Source organism: Mirounga leonina, unplaced genomic scaffold, assembly GCF_011800145.1.
Source record: "Mirounga leonina isolate KUSES-001 unplaced genomic scaffold, KU_Mleo_1.0 Mir_82, whole genome shotgun sequence".
Taxonomy (NCBI): Eukaryota; Metazoa; Chordata; class Mammalia; order Carnivora; family Phocidae; genus Mirounga; species Mirounga leonina.
In genome coordinates, this window is record NW_023270825.1 from 1,048,372 (window position 1) to 1,071,305 (window position 22,934).

General features: G+C 66.1%; 1 protein-coding gene across 1 annotated transcript; it reads left to right on the forward strand.

Moving 5' to 3' along the window:
• The first annotated feature begins 263 nt into the window (after positions 1–263).
• On the forward strand, positions 264–20,685 carry AKT1 (AKT serine/threonine kinase 1). Its single transcript, XM_034992249.1, has 15 exons — positions 264–462; positions 1,293–1,358; positions 2,539–2,677; positions 12,102–12,230; positions 14,468–14,579; positions 14,723–14,870; positions 15,014–15,145; positions 15,222–15,287; positions 16,417–16,485; positions 16,747–16,872; positions 16,949–17,077; positions 17,161–17,375; positions 17,810–17,897; positions 19,462–19,564; positions 19,800–20,685. The coding sequence occupies exons 2-15, from the start codon at positions 1,338–1,340 to the stop codon at positions 19,877–19,879; spliced, it is 1,557 nt and encodes a 518-aa protein (XP_034848140.1). The 5' UTR covers positions 264–462; positions 1,293–1,337; the 3' UTR covers positions 19,880–20,685.
• Positions 20,686–22,934: the final 2,249 nt, after the last annotated feature.

The window sequence follows — 22,934 nt, forward strand, 5'->3', positions numbered from 1 at the left end:
CCCCGGCGCTTTGTTCCCGGCCGGCGGGGCCGGGGCGCGGGCCGCGCGCAGCCGGGGTGGAGGAGCGGAGCAGGAAGTGGCCGAGCGCGGCCTGGGCGGGGAGGGCGCGCGGGCCGGGCCGGGCCGGCGGCGCGGGGTACGGCCGTGGCCCCGGCCTCCCTCATGACCTTGGGGGAGCGGTCGGTCGGGCCGGGCAGGGGATGAGGGACGAGGCGGGCTGGCCGGCCGCGGCGCACAGTAGGTGCTCAGGGGCACCTCGGAAAGGCTTGCTCCAGCCCTCGTTCAAGTTTGTGGGTGGGCCTGGGAAGACTTCCTTTGCCCGTAGACAAAAAGTTGTAGGTGATGGCGAGGTGCCCGGGCCAGCCCACAAAGGACTAGCAACCCTCCTGGGCCCCGAAACTGCTTCGTGACCTGGGTGGGCTTTGGAGGTGCTGCCCACCCCATCCCGGAGGCTGGGGCCTGGTAGGCGGCTGGGACTTGCCCCCCAGGTTGGGGGATAGGGGGGCGATTGGTGAACTTGTCCGCGGGCAGGACTGGTTCCTGCGTATTGCCGTGGTGGGCAGAGTGGGGGGCACGGGCCTGTGCTCGGTAGCCAGAGGGCCCCCCAGCCTTGCTCCAGGCTACCCCTGGCTGCTCTGAGCCCCTGGGCCAAGTGAAGGGCCGGGGGTGCATTGACGGGGCTGGGTTCCCTGCCCTCCCCCAGCGGAACGTACAGTTCACAAACCAGTGTTTGGAGACAGAGGGAGGGGGCCCTATAAGAGCACAGGCGATTTTTGGTAGGTTGTTCCGTAAATAATCACGGCACTAACACACTCTTACGGTGAAGGCACTGGCGGTGCGGAAGCCGTGGGAAGCGGGGACCCTCCGTCCCTTCGGCCCTGCGCCCAGCGGCGGCCCAGGCGCTGGCGTGGTGTGTTCATTTCTGTGCAGATGCACATCACCCTGTGCATGTGCACAGATATATTTTTACACACGGGGCTCGACAGCTGACTCTGTCAGCAGCAGGCCCTGCTTAGGCCAGGGTGGGGGTGGGGACATCCAGAGGTCTTTGGGTCCAGCCCTCTGCCTGCAGGCCACGCCCACTCGTGTCGCCAGAGGGGGGCCGCGCCTGCCTCGCAGGGGCTCAGAGCCCTGTCCTTGGAGGTCTCTTCCTTCCCTCAGTCTTGCTTGCTGCCTGTCGCTGCCCCGTGGCCTGCTGAGCACGCTGGGCCCTTTCCTCCCGGGGCAGAGTGTATCTCCCCGGCCTGGCAGTAGACACAGACCGTGGGGTCTTCCTGCCCTTCTAAATTTAGCCTGAGACCATCAGTGCCAAGCAGCCTTCTCTGGGCCCCAGCCCCATGCCTCAGGAGGCCAGTGAGGTGCGTTGCCGGACAAGGTCCGCAGCTGTGGGAAGACCCATGCTGGGATCCACTGCAGAGGCCCTCGGGTCCTCCTGGCCTGGGAGTCCGGGGGTGTGGGGTCGCTCCCGGCCTGCCCTCAGGAGTGCTTGGGGCAGGGCTAGCAGAGGACGGTGCGTGGGAAGAATTCTCTTTCCCAGGATGCCCAGAATGGGTGATGTGTGAACTGGGTTTTGAGGGATGCCTAGGAGTTCATCCAGCAGGGAGCGATGGGGAGGGCCACTCAGGTTCAATGGCCAAAGTGTGTGTTCAGGAGAAGGCTGCTGGTGGGCCACTGGCGCCTCTGCATTCGTAAAGTGCACCCCCCATTTGTTGCCTCCTGAATGCTGTGATTATGGGCCTGTAACCACCCTGGACTGGGTGCTTCTTACAGACAGGACCCATCTGAACCTCTCTTTGTCCCCAGGGCCGAGCCTGGCAAAACCAGAGATGCCTGCTCCATGTTGGCCCAATGAATGAACCAGATTCAGGCCAGCAGGGGTTCTGTGGTTTAGGAGGGGCTTGGGGTTTCTTGGAGGTTTTTATGTCACCCTGGAGGGCTCTGGGCTCTCATTTGAGCCAGCCGCCTGGTCTCCTGGCCCTACTTGCTTCATGTTTGAATTTCTCTTCTTTCCTAGTCTGGGGCAAGAACGAGGAACCCTGGGCCCTGCCCCGAGAGCCCCAGCCTATGGGGCAGGGGGAACAGCACGGGCAGGGAGAACAGGGGCACCCTCACCAGGGGCTTGGGCAGGCCAAGCAGTCAGAGGGGCTGCCCGGAGGAGGTGGCGTCTGCTGGGTTGGCAGGTTAGGGAGGCTAGAATATGCCAGAAGGGCCTTTTGGGGATGGGGGTGATCTCTACGAAGGCACAGGCGCAGGGGGCATCACGCTGAGGGCTGGAGGTCAGAGGGGTGGCAGGGAGATTGCAGCCCAGGTGGAGCGGAGGCCCGGCCGCAGGGAACAGGTCGAGTCACGGGCACTTTGCATCAGGTGCCGTGATGGAAGCTAGTGGGGGGCGGCAGTGGCTGTGAGCGGGGCAGGCCGCGTGGGAAGGGGGGCCCTGCATGGGCCCCTAGGTGCAGAGGGCTCCCGGCCTCCCCGTGGGGTTGGAGGAGTGGCCCCAAGCTGGACGCCACCTCACACCCTTCCCTTTGATTCTCGCAGAGGCTGGGTACGCCGGCTGGGCTCGAGGAGACCCTGCCGAGAGGGGCCTGTGAGTGGCGCCGGGGCTGTCCCGGCGTGCCGGAGCTGGACACCATGAACGACGTGGCCATCGTGAAGGAGGGTTGGCTGCACAAGAGAGGTCAGTGCCCTCGGGGTCGGGTCGGGGCCGGGGTCCCGGAGCTGGCTTGCAGGCTTTCCCTCGGGTGCTCTGGAGCCCGTGTGGGCTGGCTGGCCTGGTGGCTGCCGCCTCCCTCCCTGCTTTCCTGGAAGGCGGTGGGGACACTGGGGCCTGTCCAAGGCCTGGCTCGCTGGCGGCCCGGGGCACTGCCCGAGGGCTCCTGAGGGCAGGGTAGAGTTGCTTGGCCTGGCCCGGTGCCTGCCTCGGGCCTGGGCTTTGGGGTGGGGGGGCCCTGCACCACCCAGGGACCCAGCATGGGGTGTGTTTGTGCTGGAGCAGCGAGCTGCCTGAAGCCGGTGCCCGCCCAGCCTCCCCTGTCCGCACTCACAGGGCCCTGCGCCCAGGGAGGGGCTTGGTGGGACCCAGGGGGCTGGAGCCGTGGCCTTGGCCCCTTGCTCTGTAGCCTTGCCCACAGCCCCCTGCCTCACAGCCCTCTGTTGCTCAGGGATGGGTAGTGGGGGATGGACAGGCCTCACGTCCAGGTGCCCCTGGCGAGTGACTCCCTCCTGCCTCAGGGCGGGGATTAGCTACCCCCCCCAACTTCTTCTTCCTCCAGACCTGTTCCTTCCCAAAGCTCTGGTGACCCCAGCTAGCTAGTTCACCACTCCTCATGCATGCCCTCCAGCAGATGCCGTGAGGATGCCCCATCCCCAGCCCAGGACCCCACAGGCTGTTGGGAGGGGGACCTCAGCTGCAGAGGGAGCAGACAGGGAGGTGTGGCAAAAGCGGGTGTCATGAGACTGGGTTTTGTAGGATGCATAGGAGCTCTCCAGCAGAGCAGGCTGGGAAGCTGCAGGAGCTGCAGTGGGAGGTGAGAGGTGACAGGGATGAGGGATCGGGGGCTGCAGAGGGCTCGAAGCAGAGGATCAAGGATGTGGTCAGCTGTGTGTTTCTGGAGCTTGCTTTGGCAGCTGCAGGGAAAACAGTGAACTGGGCCTTGAGACAGAGGTGAGAAGGCTCCAGGGCCCTGTGGTCCGTGGGGAGCCCTTCCACCTAACTTCCCCTAAGCACCCCGCACCCGCCTGCCTTCTTGATCCCCTCCCCCACTGCCTACCTCCTCCTTGCTTCCCCCGAGTCCTGCTTCCTGCCTGAAGCCCCTTTGCCGGGTCCAGCCCTGTCTGCCTCACCTTACAGCCCCCTTTGATGTCCCCTCCCCGTGCCTGGCAGCACACATCCACAGCCCCTACTTGGGACCAGTACGCCTTCAATTCTTGGCAGATGTTTGTTGACTGTTAGATTAAGGCCTCAGGGCTGCCCAGGGCCCCCGACCCCGTCACTGGGACACGCACTGGCCAGCCAGGCTGGGGCGGGGCTGCCTTTCTGATGCCTGCTTGAGTTCCAGGTTGCCACTCAGGGCCTGTGCCTTCTGAAGGGGCTGGGGGGTAGGGTATCGGGCCCAGTGGGGCATCTAGAGAGCTGAGTTTGAATCTGATTTAGCTGCTTTGTCACTGCAAATCTGTTGAGCTCTTTGGGCACTGGTTTCCCTGTGTGTATGATGGGAACGGTGGTGGGGAATGGCCTGGTGACATTCGGCATGTTGTTTATCGGGGGCCCTAAGTCAGGGTACAGCCAGCCTCGGCAGCCTCCAGGCCCTGCTGCCCGGCCCTAGCCTCAGGCCAGGAGAGAGGGTCCCCTACTCCCTTGGGGAGGTGGGCGTCCATCTGTGGGGAGTGACCTTTGGGCTGTTTCCTGGGTGTCTTGATGCTTTGTGCCCTGGGCCAGAGCAGCCGCCGTGGGCAGAGGGGAGTCCAGCATGGGCGGTGAGTTCCAGCCCTGCACTGACCTGTTCTGGTGTTCTGGGGGCCAGGCAGGCCCTCTGGGCCTCAGTGTCCCAGTGTGTCCAGTGGGGAGCCGGTCCCCAGGAGAGTAAGCTGGGCAGACGGGGGTCCCCAGAGATGGGTGGGCTTCCTGAGCAAGAGTTGGATGTTTTGACACACATATCCCGAGTGATAAGTAGACGCCCCAAGCAAGGAGCAGCTGAGCCCAGCTCTAGCCACTCGTGCTGGGGGCTGGTGGGCTCAGCATTACTCACAAACTTGCATTTTCAAGGATTTGGTCCCTTCTGTGCCTTCTCTTGATTCTTAAAGGTTGACAGTTTAAAAAAACCAAGCGGGCTCCAGGATGTAGGTCTGGCCGAGCTTGGCCTGTGGCGTCCGCTTTTGTCTTCAGACCACTCTGTGCTAAGGCCGCGGCCTGAGTCTGTGCAGCTGGTTTGGGGCGTCCCTGCCCACTGGCCCCGCTCTTGGAGCCCATGACCGTGTGGGCACCGTCTGCCCGGCCGGGCTCGTGGGGGTTTTCCTGGCTGTCCCTGACCCACGGACAGGCCGCTGGACCGGGTGGGCGGACCAGGAGAGGGGAGGCAGGCAGGGAGGAGCTGGGCGGAGGATGAAGGCAGGGGCTCTGGGCCTGGCTGGGGAGCCTCGGGCGGGCACCCCTGTGCTCGCGCGGGCCGGCTGGCGGCCGGGAGGGACCAGCGGAGGCGCGCGCTCAGCTGTCCTCCCCCGAGCACAGCGTGGCCCGCCGGGCCTCGGGCAGCAGGCCTGTGGGCGTGCGGCGGCTCCGCTCCTGGGGCCGGCGTGGAAGCGCGGCGCGGGCGAGGTCTGCGGGCAGGTGTGCGCGGGCTCGGCGCGCGTGAGTGCGTGTGCGCTCCCAGCGCCGGTCCTCCCCCGGGAGGTGCCGGCCGCGGCGAGCCCCGCGGGCCTGGGCCTTTTCCGGCGTGGGTCCGCCTCGGGTTCCAGGCTGAGCTGGTCCACGGCGTCGTGGCGGGGGCCGGGCTCCCGGGGCTGAGGTTTCTCCCGCCGCCCCTCCCTCAGCGGTGGCGAGCCCCGTTTCCTGCCTGTGTCCCTCGTGGGGCTCCGAGGTGGGGAGGCGGTTCCACCTCGGAGACACAGCCCCCTCCTCCATCCCCGGTCCTGCGGTTGCCCCCGCGGAGGCAGCCCGGTTCCCCCTTGGAGAGACGGCGGCGCTGCTGAGCAGATGCCGGGGACAGGCGGCCCTGGGATTTGTCTGCACGGGGGGTGCTGCCGGGTGCCTCGCGGGGCGGGGGGCTCAGCAGGACCAGCGAAGGTGCACGTCCGCTCCCCGGACCCGGTGCCCCAGGCTGGAGGCCAGGGCTGCGCTGGGCATCCCGTGTGCCTCGGTCGCCCTGGCTGTCGGGGGAGGGGTGGCCCAGCGCCCAGCTCACGCTGAGGGGGCTGTGGCTTTGGTCCCCGCAGCCCCCTGGTCCCAGAGGCAGCTGGCGCCCTGCCGCGTGTCTGTGAGGCCCCGGGCCTAGCCCCGGGGGCAGCTCGGTGCGGGGCGGCCGGCCCGGGGCTGGGAGGTGTGCCCCAGGGCCTGCTGGCCCTGGCGTGTGGCCGTGGCCGTGGCCGCCACCGCTGGGGGCTGTTTCCTGTTTTGTGAGCCTGTTGGGCTCTCTCTGCAGAACAAACAACAGAAGAGGAAGCTGGGGTGACTCGCTCGGGGGGTGAGGGGTCACCGCCCGCCAACCCTGGGTCCCTCGGCCGGTGCTGGTGGCCCCAGCCGGTGGCTGTGGCGTGCTCTGGGCAGGGCTGCCCTGCGGAGGGCCGGACTCCATGCAGGGGGTGGGGTGGGGGGCCCCGGGCAGCACAGTGCACTCGTGCGGGAGGGACGCTGAGGCCCGGAGTGCCATGCCCAGACCCCCGCCTACCAGCCGCTGTCAGGAGAGGCCAGCCTGGGTTGCACCAGGCCCGGTTCCTAGAAGTGCCGTGGGACGGCGCGGGGTGGGGGCTGGCTCGGCCGCCTCCGGCGTCCCTCCTGCCCAGGCACACCCAGCCGGGCTCGGGGCCAGCGCCCTCCCTGCGGGCCCTCCCATAACTGGAGCCCGTGGCTGAGGCTCTGCTCCTGCTCGCCGGGGCCACCCCCTGCCGTGGGCTGAGGCCCGCCGTTCTGTCCACTCGGCACGCCCAGCCCCTGTCCGGCAGCCCCACGGGCAGGCCCCCCGGCCTGCGTCTGGCTCTGCACAGGCTGACAGAGGTCCCCGCAGGGCGAACCGCGGACCAGCTCCTGGGAGCTGCGCATCCCCTGCCGGGCCCAGCCCTCACTTTCCTCCTCCCTGCGTTCAGGTGTGTGTCTGTACCCTTAAGAAATAGTAGACCCGTATTTTGGGGATGTGAGACTCGATGGCCTGGTTGGGGAGGGGTTCCTCCAAGCTGCTTCTGTGAACTGTGGGTGCTCTGAGCTAGGCTCTCTGGGCTCTGGATTTGGGTTCGCAGACCCCCAGTGGGCCCCAAGACTGCAGCCCCCTCTCCCCAGGCCTGTGACCTGAGGGGCCAGCAGATGGAGGCGCAGCTGGTGGACTGATGGGCCTGGGGGCTGCCCGCTCAACCTCCCGGCCCCCTGGGATTCTCGTTCAGGCAGGGGTGTGGTTGTGGTTGCCCCTGAGCCCCCCACTACACCCAGGTCTTTGAAACCCAGCCTCCCCAAACCCCACTGTGGTGAGGCCAGGTGCGTGTCAGTTGGGCGGGCAGGAGACAGGTGACCCAGTGGCTGGCTTGTTGGAATAGGCGAGGGGTGGGGGGGGGCACACAGGCCCAGGCTGGTGCAGGGAGAGTGGGCAGGGCACGGCAGAGGGCACCAGGGCAGTGGGGCTGTGGCCTTGTCCGTGGGGGCTCTGGAGGGCGCAGGAGACTAGCACTGAGACAGTGGGTGTGGGCACAGGCCGTGGGGACCAAGCACGTGGGCATATCCCAGGGGGACGGGGATGTGTGGCAGCCGGGCTGGGACTCCGGGCAGCCCCGCGTCTGGCCTGCATGCAGACGATGCACGGTGCCCGAGCAGGAGGTGGGGGCGTGCAGGGAGGACGGCGGCTGGGTGGGACGTCTAGGCGGAGGAGATTGGCAGCGGCTGGTTGGTGGCAGTGGGTTTGGACGTGGTTGGTGGGAGGCGCTGTCCCGAGGCAGGAGGGAGGCGGGGAGCGGCCCCAGTGTGTTCCTGAGTCTACCTGTACGCGTTGGGCCGTGACTCTGGGGGCCTGCCTGCTGGACGGCAGAACCAAAGATCCGTGAAGAGCTGAGCTGGTGTTAAGGAGCGAGCCCGGCCTGGGCAGCAGGATCGGCAGCTCTGCTCACCATCTGTGACCTTGAGAGTCCCCTACTTGTGCCTCAGGTTCCCCAGGGAGCTGGTGGGCATAATGAGCCCTGTCCTCCCTGCCTGTCAGGGGGCCTTCTGGGAAGGCAGGGCAGGGTGGTGGGCCGGGGGAGGGCGCAGCCAGGCTCGAGGGCCATGCCAGGGGAGCGTGTGTCCTCCTCCACGTGGCGCCCCTCTGCTGGGCACGGAGTGGATGCCTCTCGGCCACACTGGCCGTCCGAGCCCTGCCTCCGGGAGGACCCCGTGAATGCTGCCCTCGGAGAGGCTCTGTCTCGAGCAGGTTGGTGTGCTTCACCCCAACAGCCCCGGGGCCCCGTCTGAGTGGGGGTGTGACCCCCGCCCCCCCCCCGGCACTGGTTCCTGGGGCTCCTGGGCTTTGGACGTCAGGCTGTGGCCCAGCATCCTGCCTGTGGGACGGGGAGCCGGGACCCTGGCTTGTGCACAGGCAGAGGCCTGGCAGGTGGGGCCCCCCAAGATGACCCGTGCCCATGCCCTCCCGCTGCCTGCCCCCGTCCTGGGGGGCGGCGATGGATGGGCTGCCGTCAGCAGGCCCGTTTGCTCGCTGTGCTGGAGAAGGTAAATGGGCGCCCGGCAGCTGTCGGCCCGCGATGGATGTGTCGGCGGCGGGGGACCGCACGGTCGCCGCTGTCAGCTGGTGCCCGCTCCCCGGGCCTGCTGGGGCTCGCTTTGCTGTGGAGAAACAGCTCAGCGCCACCTGGCACCCTGCCAGCCGCCACCACCGCTGCGGCAGAGTGTTTATCCGGCAGCTTTCCTGGGAGCCGGGGGCTGGGAGTGTTCACGGAGCTCAGGGCGTGGCGGCCGCGCGGGCCGGGGCCCCGGGCGGTGTGGACAGCTCTGCAGCGTCCGGCCCAGGGACTGTGGTGGGGCCCCCGGCTTGCCCACAGCACGGGTCCCAGCCCCCAGGTCTGCTGCCTGGGGTGCCCTGACCATAGTGTGGCCCGGGACACGTGCCCGAGAGCCACAGTGGGGACAGGCCCTCAGCTTCTGCCCGTCTTGTCCCTAGGCCCTCTCCCTGTGGCCCTGGCAGTGTGATTTGGGCTGTGGGAGGCCAGGTTGTTTACAAGGAACCCCTCCTTTCTCTGGGGACCTCCAGCCTCTTCCTGGGCATGGGCTGCCTCCCAAGATGAGCAGGGATATTGGAAGGGTCCTCCTGGTGGAGGATACATGGGGACACCGAGGGGGCCAGTGCTGGAAGCTGAGGGGCCCTTGGAGGGCGGGAGGAGGTAGGGGAGCCCTAGTCTGGGCAGAGTAGGAGCTTGGCTAAGCCTGCCTGCCCCCGCCCCCGCCCCCGCTGGAGCCCTTACTGTGGGTGCCCTGGCGTGGGAGTGAAGGGCTCAGGAGGGCATGAGTCCCCTTCTCTGGTGGCCGGGCAGGACGTGGTCTCCGAGGAGTGGGTATGGTGCTGCAGGGCCGAGGGACACTATGGGTCCCTCCCTGACCCCGGCCCGGGCTGGGTTTCTGAGAGAACCCTGAGCGGGGACGGAGATGCTGCCCCTCCTGCCTGCCTGCCCACCCAGGGACAGACCCTCTGGGTAGGGGTGCCTGCCCCCAGTTTTGCCGTGGCTCCTGTCTCGTGGCAGTAGGTACGGGATCCTGGCTGGGCTGCTGAGCTGTGTGCTGAGCTGGTCCTGGGCCTGTGCTGAGACCCCGTGTGGGCCTTGGTCTGAAATGTTTGCGTGGGGTGGGATGGGGTGGGATGGGGTGGGATGGGGTGGGATGGGGTGGGTGGAGAGCCGCTCTGGGGATCCTGGGCTTTGGCTGTGAGTGGCGGGGACCAAAGACAGGCCCGGGGCCTGGGTCCAGGCCACTTCCTGCTGCCCCCTGAGTGGCTGCCAGGAGATCACCCTGGCTGTGGGCAGGCGTTGGCCCCCGAGGGAGTGGTGGGGACCCCCACTTAGGGAGCCGTGTCCTGAAGGGCAGACTTGGGCTCCCGTTTGTCACCTGCCCGGAGTGAAGGCTCGGGAGTTCCCACCAGCAGCACTGGCTGATGTGTCTGTCCCCACCCAGCACCCATGGCTGCCCTCCTGTGGCTGTGGACAGCTGTGGTCAGGCACAGGGGTGGCTGCGTCCCCCACGCGGTCTGTCTGTGTCACCCCAAGGCCTGGGAGTGAGCAGGGCTCTGGGGCCCCCATCTGTCTGGCCTGGACTCGTTCAGAGGCAGGCCATGGCCCAGGGTGCATCTGGCACCGCCTCAGCCCCCAGGTGACCGCCAGGCTGCACCCCGCCAGGCAGAAGGGGTCTGTGTGTCTCAGTCTTGGCCCCAGCCTCCCCTAGGGTCCCCACTCCTCCTCAGGGGGTCTGTGTGCCTGGCTGCCCAGGTGGGGGGCTGAGTGAGACCTCCGTGCCCTCCGTCCCACCTGGGTGTTGTGTGGCTCTTGGGCTCAGCCATGTGGGGCACAGGCAGGGGGCAGCTGGGGTCCGGCCGTGGTCCCCCCTTCAGTGTCCTGGGGCTGGGGGCTGGTGGAGGGCCCAGCAGAGTCACCCCTCTTGTCCGGGGCTCAGCCAGGGTGGGTGCCTGCCCCTCCTCCACCTCTTCCCTGCCAGTGTTGCTCCCTTGCCCCCCCACCCCGGCTCCCCAGTTCTGGGTTCCAGAACCTTCCTGGCCCTGGAGTGGGGTAGGGGTGAAGGCTACTAGGCCGCAGGTGTAGGGCCAAGTGGCCGGGGGGAGTCCCGGGTACTTTTAGCAGCACTGGCACCCCCGTTCCAGGGATCCTGGACCCAGTGGGGAAACTGAGGCCCGCTCAGGCGTGTGGGTGCTGCTGAGCAGGCACATACGTGCCGACTGCACGCACAGGGCACAGTGCTGGGGGGCCGAGCTGGGCGCGGCAGGAGCTGGCGGCAGTTGGTGAATCAAGATGGATTTTCGGGGCTGCGCAGGCGAGGCGCTCATCAGTCTCCCCGCTCAGTTAGCATCCCGGGGAGCGGCAGCTGGTGGGATGGGAGGCACTCCATCAGGGGCCGACAGCTCCAGACTGGCACGCAGGCGGGTGGGAGCGAGCGGCCCGGGACCGCACGGGTGGTGGGCTACACACGGCCCCCAGAGCCTACTCCGCTCGTGCCCACCCGCTGCACCGGCAGGGAGGGGGTGTCCGTGGGGGAGTCCCAGGCCACCAGGGGCAGGAGCAGCGTCTGCACGAGGCCTGACCACAACCTTCCCAGCCCACCGTCTTCATGGGCTGGGGGGGCTCAGCAGAACCGGGAGGAGATCCTGCTAAATGCTGTTGGGGTACAGGGCAGATCACTGGCCATCGCTCGGGTCTTCCCTGGGCCAGCGGTGTTGGGCCTAGAGGTGACCCCCACTGCCTGCAGCCAGGCAAGCCCCCCACGGGGCCGGGTGGAGCAGCGGGAGGGCTGGCTGGGTCTCAGAGGCCACACCCAGAGGCCTTTGGTGGGGAGGGGCTGGGCGGTGAGGGGCCGGGAGCACCTGGGAGGTGTCTGGTCCCGGATGGGGCCTTTGCTCTGCTCCCTCCCCTGGGGCTCAGCTGGGAGGGAAAGCCCCGGCCCAGGGCTGAGCCCCCTCCCCACCTGCTGCCCAGTGGCCCCTGCGATAAAGCAGTTGTCTAATTAGTAAGTTCTCTGTTGTTGTTCAAACTCCTTGCTTGGCAAAATGTAAATGAAACATCTTTTTTCTCGGTGTCAGTATGAAAAATGACAGTCGCTCGGATATCGCAGAGGACATCTGCTCTGGTTCTTAAGTGTGAATGCCTGTTTATGGCTGATGTGGCGAAACTTTGGGGAAAACTTCCCCCTGTACCTGGGTAACCCATTGTGGGCCGTGGGGGTCAAGGGTGGGAGGTGGCAGCCTGAGGACCACACACACACCTCCTGGGTCTGGCTTCCCCGTGGGGCCCTGGACAGGGAGTGTTGTCACGTGGGCGGTGAGGGGCTGTCCCAGTGCCCAGCCCAGGGAGTTGGGCCCTGAGTCTCGCTCACTGTCCCCGCAGTGCTGGACGCCAGGCTCCGGCCTGCAGGCCAGGGGTCAGCTGTGGTGGGCAGTCCACTGGCCACGGCCACTGTAGCAGCTGGCTGGCCCCCGCTGGGTGGGGTAAGCTCAGCCCTGACACCCGGGTCCATGGCCTTCCCAGCCAGCCCCTGCCCGCCGTGCTGGGAGTGAGGGGCAGGGGGCAGGGGCTGGGGTTAGGGTGTCCTGTCTGCTCGGGTGCAGTGAGCTTCCGGCCTGCCACAGGGACGGGGTTTCTGGGGGGAGGTGGGAGCAGGGCCCGGTGGCCGCGGCCCCTCACTGCCCACGTGTCCTCAGGGGAGTACATCAAAACCTGGCGGCCCCGATACTTCCTCCTCAAGAACGACGGCACCTTCATCGGCTACAAGGAGCGGCCCCAGGACGTCGAGCAGCGAGAGTCCCCCCTCAACAACTTCTCTGTGGCTCGTAAGTACCTGCGGCCACGTGGGGCTGCAGCGGGGACTGCCCTGGCTGGGCAGGTGGGCAGGGTGCCAGGAGTCTTCTGTGCCCAGCAGCCCCCACACTGATGCCCCCCACCCCGGGCCTCTGTGTCTGGAACCAGCAGCGGCCAGGGACCAGGGGGGGCTGGGCTGGCTCTGAGTCACCGTGGGAACTGGTGAGTGGCCGGTTCTGGCTGGTGGGAGCTCTTCATGCTGAGTCCCGAGGCTGGCGACCCTGGGGCGAGGGAGCCCCGGGCACGGAGCTGGGCTGCCAAGGGGTGGGGGGGAGCGGCTGAGTCAGGCAGGCCGTCCAGCCTGGTCTCTTGTTTCTGGTTTAGCCGCCCTGAAACCTGGCTCTGCCCTGGCACACAGGCCCAGTGGCGGCGGGAAGATGAGGGAGGGGCTCAGCAACGGAGAGGCCTCCTGGGTCCCTCGTGGGACGCCCTCGGGTACAGAGTGCAGTGCCCGCTGGGGGTCCGGGATCCACCCTAGGCTCCTTCATGCATCTCCACTCTCCACCGAGCTCTGCCCTCCCTGCCCTCCCGCCCCGCACATGGCCTGGGGCAGGCTCTGGTCCAGGGTCTCAGGAGGAGGTAGCATGGGCTGACGGGGTGGGGGGGCGGCACATGGCTTCCATGCTTGCAGGAATATAGAGGAGGGGCGCTCCTGGACCTTGGCTGTCCTGCCCACCCTCCCAGTGTACCTGGTGCTGTGCTGCAGGGGCAAGGGCCATGGCCAGTGTACCCACCCCAGGGCCTTCTGTCAGGGAGGCTCCAGCCTGGGGGTCTCCCAGGGAGGCTTTACTGTGACCTGGGTCCAGTGAGTCCTGAGTCCCCCCTCCCCCAGCCTCAAGCTTCCACAAGGCAGCTGCTCGAGGAGGGGCCCCAGGCGGAAGGGAGACCAAGGAGGCAGGCACCACCATCCCCTGCAGCCTGGTGACCTTGTGGGCCCCCCTCACTGCCTCCCTGGCTGGGGCTGGGCGGGGGCTTCAGGGTTCAGGAAGGAGGCTTGGCTGGGGTGGGTGCCACCTTGCTGGCAGGGGCGTGGGGGCCCTCAGGAATGTTCTGTGTTGGCAGGGTGCAGGGGGGATGACAGGGACTCTGCGGAGGCAGACACCATCCAGAGGGCTGCCTGAGCAGTGGGGGAGGGGCTTTTCCTTGGGGATGGATTCCAGGGGTGGGGGGACAAGAAACCAGGCTCTGAGATGGGCGCCAGGTGCCTAGGTCCTGGGAAAACCTGGTCTCTGATGAGCGAGTGGGAGTTGGGGGTGCGGGATGGAGAAGACCGGCCACAGGTTTTGTCCCCCACCCCCGTGTTGACACAGGCCACCTCCCCGTAAGGCCAGCCCCAAGCCCCCTCCTGGCACCCAGCCCTGGTGGACCACTTCCTTACACTCTGCTGAGCCCGGCCAGGGCCCCTTGAAGTTGCCAGGGCCCAGACACTGGAATGTCAGAAGCCCCTGTACTGGCCCTGGGCCCCCTCTCTGCTCACACAGGCTGGGCCAGCATCGGCCTAGAATTTCCCAGCAGCACTCCGACTGCCTCACCCCTCTCAGGGCCTGGTGCATCCCCATGGTCCCTGGGCTCCTGGCGTGTGCACACATTCAGGTGTGTGAGAGCGTGCTCCCGGTGAGAGCGTGCACGTTCCTGCTACGCATCTGGAATCCCCAGCCACGGGGGGGTGATGGGGTACCATCAGTGTGGGGCGGGTGCAGCCCAAGCAGCCTCCAGGTGGGTCATGTCCTCCAGCCTCCTGCCAGGACAGGCGGCTTCTCTGAAGGCTGCGTCACCAGCAGCCTCTGCTCTGGGACTGGCCCTGCTTGGAGGGGGCGGGGGCCCGGCAGTCACAGCTGTGAACATGGCGGGAGGTTCCTGCTCAGGGGCCAGCTGCTTTCCCTCCTGCGGGCCCCTGGCCGGGGCATCCATACTCCTCACCGTCTGGCCGGTCGAGCCGTGGCCTGGCCTGCAGTGTGGGCTCAGAGACCAAAGGACTGAGGGCGGTGATGGCAGGGGGCTGAGGTGAGCCAGCCCCAGCCAGCCCCGCAGGGGCGCCCCACTGCCCCAGAGCACGGCGCCCAGTGTCGGGGCTGGAATGGGCGTCCCGGCCCATTTTACGAGGGGAGCCAAGGCTTGGAGTGGGGATGGGAGCGGGCCTCCCGTGACCCCTGGTGAGGTCCTGGGGGTGGGGCTGTGTGTGCAGACACCCACCTAGCCCTGCCCCCAGAATGTCAGCTGATGAAGACGGAGCGGCCCAGGCCCAACACCTTCATCATCCGCTGCCTGCAGTGGACCACGGTGATCGAGCGCACCTTCCACGTGGAGACACCCGAGGAGCGGTACAAGATGGACCCACGGGGACGCGCGGGGTGCCGGGGCCCTGCTCTCTGGTGGGGAGGGCACACCACCCTGTGGGAAGCTAGGCCTGGGTGTCCCCGGGGTCCTGGCCCGGGTCACGGGACCTGACCTGCGGGCCCTGCAGGGAGGAGTGGACGACTGCCATCCAGACGGTGGCCGACGGGCTCAAGAGGCAGGAGGAAGAGATGATGGACTTCCGGTCGGGCTCGCCCAGCGACAACTCGGGGGCTGAGGAGATGGAGGTGTCCCTGGCCAAGCCCAAGCACCGTGTGGTGAGGCCCTCCCCCACCTCAGAGGGACCTGGCGGTCCCAGCGTGGCCCCCGGGAGCCCTGTGTGGGAAGTAAGGCAGGGAGGCGGGATTCCAGGGGGGCCTGGGCCCCCCCCGACCGCAGGTGCCTGCCCGCCGCCCTGCAGACCATGAACGAATTTGAGTACCTGAAGCTGCTGGGGAAGGGCACGTTCGGGAAGGTGATCCTGGTGAAGGAGAAGGCCACGGGCCGCTACTATGCCATGAAGATCCTGAAGAAGGAGGTCATTGTGGCCAAGGTAGGGCGCAGGGCCGGGGCCGGGCCGGGGCGGGCCGGGAGGTGGCAGGGGCGGCTCACCTGACCCTGTCTTCCAGGACGAGGTCGCCCACACGCTGACAGAGAACCGCGTTCTCCAAAACTCGAGGCATCCGTTCCTGACGGTGAGTGCTGGAGGCCGTGTGCCCATCTCCCCGCAGACAGGGCTGGTGTACTTCAGCGTTCAGGCCGAGGGTGGGCGCACTTCCGAGTGCCAGGGGTGGAGGCCCCGATGCCGGAAAGCGGTGGGGGCTTGTTTGCTGCCCCCAAGCCCCCATGCCTACCCTTCTGCACTCCGCCTTCCAGTTGCTTCCCCTCTGAGGCTCGAGTGTGGAGGGTCCCTGTGCTGCGGGGCACTCAGCCCAGGAGGGGTGTACGGAAAACCACTAGTTAGCCTTAGCGAGCATCCCGGGCGCAGCCGGCTCCTGGGAGCTGTGGACGCGCTGGTTGGTCCATGTGGAGTGGACAGGCCGCCGCCCCCCACCCGGGCTTTCCCTGGGAGCCCCCAGGCCCTGTCACCTGCTCAGCATGGTGTCCTCATCCCGGGGGACCTCCTGGCCCAAAGCGGGGGCAGAGCAGAGAAGGTCTGTACTTCTCTAAAGCATTCCTTAAAACAGTTTCTTAGAAGAAGTGACCAACATTTTTAAAAGGTCTCATTTTTTTTTGCCCAGACTTGGTCGTTATGGTGGTTTTACCTCCTTTGCATCAGCTTGCCCCTCGTCCTCATGTCCGGCTTAGTGTCCTTCCCTCCCCCGTGGTGCAGCCCCATGAGCCCAGCAGCGCTGTCATGTTCGACAGATGCTGGGGTCCACACACGCCGGCCCCTGACCCTCTGCCCTGGTGATGGCATCTCCCTCCTGTGGGTTCTCCATGGGGACGGGGTCATGTGGCGCAGCTGGTCCCCGCTGCCTGAGGTCTGGAGCTGGCCTTTCGTCCCGTTTTCCGTGAATGGGGCTCATCCCGGCCGCTGGGTTAGATCCGGGGTCGGTCACTTGTGGGGACGACTTGATTGTGTGGGCCTTTCCTCTTAGAGCCAGGCCCCCTGTGGTGTGAGGTAGGAAAGTGGCCGGTAAGCTCTGCCCTGGGCACGTCCTCCCCTTGCTGAGGGTCCCCCTAGCTGCTGCCCTGCCTCCCGTGCAGGGGGCCCGAGATCTGATACAGAGCCCACACTGCGCCTTCCTCAAGAATGGCATGTGGGCATTGGGGCTCCGGGCGGGTCCAGGGCCCACGGTAGCCGCTCTGCTTACCCCGTAGGCCCTGAAGTACTCCTTCCAGACCCACGACCGCCTCTGCTTCGTCATGGAGTACGCCAACGGGGGAGAGGTAGGGTGGCCGCATGGCTGACGCTCGGGTGTCCCCCCACACCCCAGCACAGGGAGCCCTCGGGTGCCCCCCACCCAGCACAGGGAGCCCTCGGGCGTCCCCCCCCAGCACAGGGAGCCCTCGGGCGCCCCCTCCAGCACAGGGAGCCCTCGGGTGACCCCCCCCCCAGCACAGGCGGTGTGGTGCCCGGCCTGCAGGTGCCCCGCCCCAGGGAGCCAGGGTCCCTGCGGCCCTTGCGCTCCTCACACCCCTGTCCTGCAGCTCTTCTTCCATCTGTCCCGGGAGCGCGTGTTCCCTGAGGACCGGGCCCGCTTTTACGGCGCTGAGATCGTGTCTGCCCTGGACTACTTGCACTCGGAGAAGAACGTGGTCTACCGCGACCTTAAGGTGCGTGGGCGGGAGTGGCCGGGGGCCGCAGAGCAGCAGGGCGGTCTGGTGCTGACCTGGAGGCCGCCCCCCACAGCTGGAGAACCTCATGCTGGACAAGGACGGACACATCAAGATCACAGACTTCGGCTTGTGCAAGGAGGGCATCAAGGACGGGGCCACCATGAAGACCTTCTGCGGGACGCCCGAGTACCTGGCCCCCGAGGTGCGCCCCTGCTGCGTCCCCTGGGCGGCCTGGGACCCCACGCCCCCCGGGCAGCCTCCGACCCTGTGTCCCTGCGCCCCCAGGTGCTGGAGGACAATGACTACGGCCGGGCAGTGGACTGGTGGGGGCTGGGCGTGGTCATGTATGAGATGCTGTGTGGCCGGCTGCCCTTCTACAACCAGGACCACGAGAAGCTCTTCGAGCTAATCCTCATGGAGGAGCTCCGCTTCCCGCGCACGCTCAGCCCCGAGGCCAAGTCCCTGCTCTCGGGGCTGCTCAAGAAGGACCCCAAGCAGAGGTGAGCCACGCGATCCCCCAGTTTCCCGTCGGGACAGCAGGGCAGCTTCCAGGCCACACCGATGGCTGATGTGTGACGTCCTCGGCCAGGGCTCGCTGGGGCCAGATGGGCACCTTGACCCCGACCTTGTAGCCTCTCGCACCTGCTCAGGGGACCCCACCATGCTGGCAGCACCTTTCTCCCCAGTGTCCTACATGTGCCGGGGCATGGCCCTTGGCATAGTGCTGTCCACAGCCCCCCAGAGGGGCTGCACCATCCCCACCACCCCAGGACTGTGCGGTCACCCTCGCACTGTGCTTCCCCCACCCCCTGGGACCACGCTGTCCCCCCTGCACCATCCCCCCACGTGCTGAGACCCCAGCGGGAGGGAAGAGGGCCAGTAAGGGGCCTGTGGCCGAGTCAGGCAGGTGGCAGCAGCCAACATGCCCCCACAGGCTTGGAGGGGGCTCAGAGGACGCCAAGGAGATCATGCAGCATCGCTTCTTCGCCAGCATCGTGTGGCAGGACGTGTATGAGAAGAAGGTGTGTGGGGGCCTGCTGCACACTCACCCGTGCACACCCATCCCTCTCCCTGCCCTCTGCCTGTACCTCTTCCCCCGGCTCATGGGGTCTGTACTGCGGGATTTCCTCCTGAGCTCTGCGGGGTCCTCCCTCATTCCAAGCCCCGGGAGGAGCTATGTAGGCATGGACTCCCCAAAGAGGGTGCCCTGTGCCCGACGCTGCCTGCTACAGGCTGGTGGTGGAGTGGGGCTGCTAGCCCCGCTGTCCCCTCCCTCCCTCCGACCTCCGTGCCTCCTGCTGCAGGGAGAGCCCAGGCCTGCTCTCCGCGAGTGTGCAGGGGCGGGGCACAGCACCTGCCCGTCTGGCGCAGGAGGGAGGCCTCCCAGGAGCCAGGCAGCTGCTGTGTGCACACATCCCCCTGCCCTTCGCCCTTGGGGGGATGTGGGAGCGGCCAGGCCCTGGCCCAGGCTGGTGGGGTGGCCCAGCAGGCTCAGGAAAGCTGTACCAGGCTGTGCTGGACACCCTGTCACCAGACAGACTTCCACCTGGTTTCCCGCCTACCCTCCCCGTGCAGGCCCATTGCCGGCCACATGCTGCCGGCTGGGCCTCTGTCCTGCCTGCGTGACAGGCACCCTCGCCCTGCCCAGCTCCTATCCGCTTCCCTGCCCGCCGACAGCCCAGCTGCCCAACCTTGACCGGAGGCCCTGCTCGCTCGTGAGGGGCAGCCCTGGAGTGCTGGGGGGCGGTGCTTGCCTGCAGGGCCCTGCTCACATGGACATATCCCATACAGTTGCCCTTGCATCCTCTGCAGCCTGACTCAGCTGGCTGCACTCTTGTCCTTGAGCCGCAAATGAGGCCAGCCAGGCCCTGCGCTCAGGACTTGTCCCTTCCCTGTTCTGCAGATAGGAAGGCCTGGTCTCCTCTCCTGGTGGGAGTTGGGCAGGGAGGGCCCTGGGAGCCCTGTGTGGGTTTGGGGCATGTAAGTTCACCTTGTACCCCAGGACTATCTGGGTGCTACTGGGGTCCCCTCCCAGGGCCGCCGTGGGCCCCCAGAGCCACTGCATGGGAATACTACTTGCTGGCCCTGGTGGGTTTGGGACTGTCCCTTTATCACGAATATCAGAGTGGAAGCCCCTGGCAGCTGGGCTGAGTGGCTGTGGTCAGGAAGGCAGGCTGTGAGTGGCACCTAAGGATGGGGCTGGGAGTCCACCCTGTCCCATGGCATCCCTCTTCATCTCTTTCCTACTTCATAAGAGAACCAGAAAGAAAGTGAAGGCTAGAAAAGAGAATGCACTTGTCTTCTTCTGCCTGGGGCCCTGGGGCCCTGCAGAGCTGGTCAGCTGTGGGGGCCACTGCAAGCATGGCCTGGCCTGCCCCTGGGGAGAGGCATGTCTGCAGGGCTCCAGGCCGCCACCCTCCCCTGTGTGTCTCCCTGCTGGAGCCCCGTTCCATGGCCTCAGTGTGGCCTGGAGACAGGAGGCATTTCCCTTGGCAGGGGGCGGGGGGGTGAGGGGGAGCTCGGACCCTGGGGGCAGTGCAGAGTGCAGCCTGTCACCTGCCTTCCCCCTGCCCTTGTCCCCTGCAGCTCAGTCCGCCCTTCAAGCCCCAGGTCACGTCAGAGACAGACACCAGGTATTTTGATGAGGAATTCACGGCTCAGATGATCACCATCACGCCACCCGACCAAGGTGAGGGGTGGGCCACCTCCCCGCCAACCCCCAAGCCTGTTTCTTCCCTTCTCTCCTGAGGCCTGCAGTGTTCCCTTGCGGGAGGGTGGTGATGGGGGCAGGAGGGCACCGTCCCGGCCCTGGCAGTGAGAGGGCCTGGGAGGCGAGCCCTAGGGCCTGCCTCAGTCTCTGGATGCACGGGAGCTGTGCTCCCGGTGCTGGCGTCTGAGCGCACCTCCCGCCCGCCCGGCTGCAGGTGACAACATGGAGGGTGAGGACAGCGAGCGGAGGCCCCACTTCCCGCAGTTCTCCTACTCGGCCAGCGGCACGGCCTGAGGAAGGCCAGCTGGCCCCGCCGCACCCCTGACGGCGGCTTTAGGGGACGGGGAGGAAGCCTCGCGGGACGACTTGTATTTCGTTTATCTCTGGATGCGTTTGGGAGCCATGTCACTCCTCCGAGCGGGGATGGGAAGACGTTTTGTGCTGTGGGCGGGGCGGCCCGCCTGAAGGGGGCACCCTCCCTGCCAGCCGGGCCGGGAGCAAAGGTGTCCTGCGGGCTTTTTTAATTTATTTCATCTAGGTCTCCAGACATGGCCTTGGCCTTCAGAACGATTAGATTCACATAGGAAAAGGTCGAGGGCCTTATGCAGCCACGTGCAGTTGGGAGTCCGGGTGCGCCCTGCCTCGGCCCCTCCGTCCCTCCCGCCAGCTGTCTCGGCCCAGCCTGGGGGCACCAGCAGCAGCCTGGTTGTGGCACGCTGGCCCGGTCCCCTCCCTGGGGCAGGCCAGGCCGGGCTCGCCCGAGAGGCAGAGGAACGAGGTCGCAGTCCGTTGCTGTGTGTTACGCTATTCACATGCATTTGGGGGTTTTTTAATCGCAGTGACAAGAAAGCCCCTCCCTCCCACCCTTTGGTCCCCTCCGGGGCGTCTCACGTCCATGGTGTCCCCAGGTAGCCCTCGTCCCTTGGAGCAGCTTCACTGGCCCGCCACGCGCCCAGCGCCCTTCGGAGGGGCCTCCGCGCCCCCCCGCGCCTCGCGGCCGGACGCCGCGCCACACCGGGGCGCTTTTTACATTCAACTTTACTATTTTTACTATTGTGAGACTTTCCCTCCAAATTCTTCAATAAACACTGCTTTTCAACTTTGGGGCTTGTTCTGGTGGGTGGCGGGCGAGAGCGTGTGGGCCGGCCGGCGTGTGTAGGGGGAGCAGGATCAGCCTGCCCCCGAGAGAGGATGGCCCTCCCTGGCGGCGCGCACGGAGTGGGCAGGTGCCCAGGCTGTCCACATGCCCAGCCGGGTCACCCCCTCGCAGCCCAGGAGGCCTGGCGGAGGCCACGCAGCAAGTCTGGGACTGCTGGGTAGAGGGGTGCGAGTGGCCCAGACGAGGACCCCGCCGCCTGGTGGGACGTGTGGCAGGCGCCACCTGGTGGATGCCCGGTGGCCGCTTGCTCAGCGCAGAGGAGCCAGCTGCCCGGCAAGCGCGGGCGGAGGGAGCCTGGGAGCCTTGGCCTCATCTCCCATGCAGGTGTGGCTGGGGTGCGGGGACATTTATAGGTCCTGGGGCATGCGCCTGGAGGTGGGGGTGGGGGCCCCTCCCTCTCCAGACCCCAAGGTGACTCCAGGTGGGGTGGCTGTCCCCTCCCGCTGGAGGGAGCGCCTGTGAGGAGTGCCAGGTTGGGGGCACATCCGGAGTAGGCCCCAGTCACAAGAGGACACAGCTCTTTTGGGACCACACACACACCCCAAACGTTACATATCAAAGAGGTAAAAGAGACGTCCAGATGTCCCACGGATGAGCATGGGCATCAAATCAGAACCCCGTGTGCTGTCAGCGTGAAGGTAAAACGGTGCAGCCGCTGACAGCAAACAGTATGGCGGTTCCTCGAGAAATCAGACACCCGATAACCCAGCAAGTCCACTTCTGGGTCTGTAGCCACAAGGGCTGAAAGCAGAGAGCCCGTCGCCGTGGTCACTGCAGCATGATTCACGGTGGCCAAACCGTGGATGGCACCCGAGTGTCCACAGTGGGTGAATGGATAAGCAAACCGAGGCCCGTCCATTCACAGGACTGTGACCCAGCCTTCAGAAAAGGACCTTCTGGCTCCCGCTGCCACATGCATGGACCCTGAGGACATTATGCCGAGTGGCATTAGGATTCCATTTACACAAGGGCCCTGAGGAGTGAGATGCGCGGGGAGAGAGAAAGTGGTGCCAGGGGCTGGGGAGTGAGATTAACGGGGAGTCGGATTTGCAAGATGAAGAGTTCCAGAGACGACGGTGGGCGGTGGTGAGCGTATTTAATGCCATCGAGCTGTACACTTGAAATGGTTAAGGCCTTTAAGTTTTATGTATACCTTGACACAGAAAAGAGCAAAGTCCACCAGAGAAAATACAGTGACACCCTTCCGTTGTCCTCAGACTTTGGGCAGACGGTGGCTGCGATGGCGGGTGCGGGCGGAAACTGGGGAGGAGCCTGGGGCCCCTTGTCAGGCGGGCCCACCCCTTCCCACAGGTGATGGGGGATGCTTTCTGTCCCAGGAGAGGGGTCAAGGTCAAGGGCATGGACACAATACAACCCCATCTCAAGTGGGGGGAGCTGAGGAAATGGGTGGGGGCTGTGGGGGGGCCGCAAAGGCAATGGGCACCTTGGACAGAAAACTCCCGGGGGCCATCCCCGCCCCCCCATCGCAGCAGGTGTGGGAAGGAGCTAACTTGGGGCTGCGGGCCTGCCTGGTGATGGGGGGTGTGCATGCCCTGCAGAGCTGGGGGTGTTAGGGGCTGGGCCTGCTGTCTAGAAGCTGCCAGCCAGGGACAGCTGCTCAGAGATGGAGCTTACCGTCCTTTGGGTTTTGTGTCTTTACACCTAAGGTGAACTTCTGTAGACGACAGAGGAGGGTCTCGCTCTTTTGCTGTCTGTCGGGACAATCCGACCAGCTCTGGCCTTTCCCGCCTTGACTGAGGCATTGGGTCTGTTCATACCGCAGGCGGCTGTGGGCAAGACTGAGCTTACGAACCCTCTTGCTGTTCTTCTGCGCCCCATTTGATCTTTGTTCCTTCTTTCATCTCTCCTCGCCTGATTTTGGATTAAATGACTTTTTTCAAACATCATCTTCTCTCCTTGACTGGCTTGTTTTACCAGTTTTCCCACTGATGCTGCTTTCCACTGCAGGATCTGGCCACGATGCCGAGCTGCACGTAGGGCCCCAGCCCAGCGGCTCTGGGACGGACAGGGCATACCTTGTATTTCTCGTCTTCAAGCGTGGTCGGGGCCTCACAAGCAGGACCAGGACAGGGCACACTCCATTCCCACCCTCTGCATCCACAAACGTCAAGACCCCTAAATGTGCTATAACTTCTGCTTTCAAGAGTCAACTGGCATTTTTTTTTAATA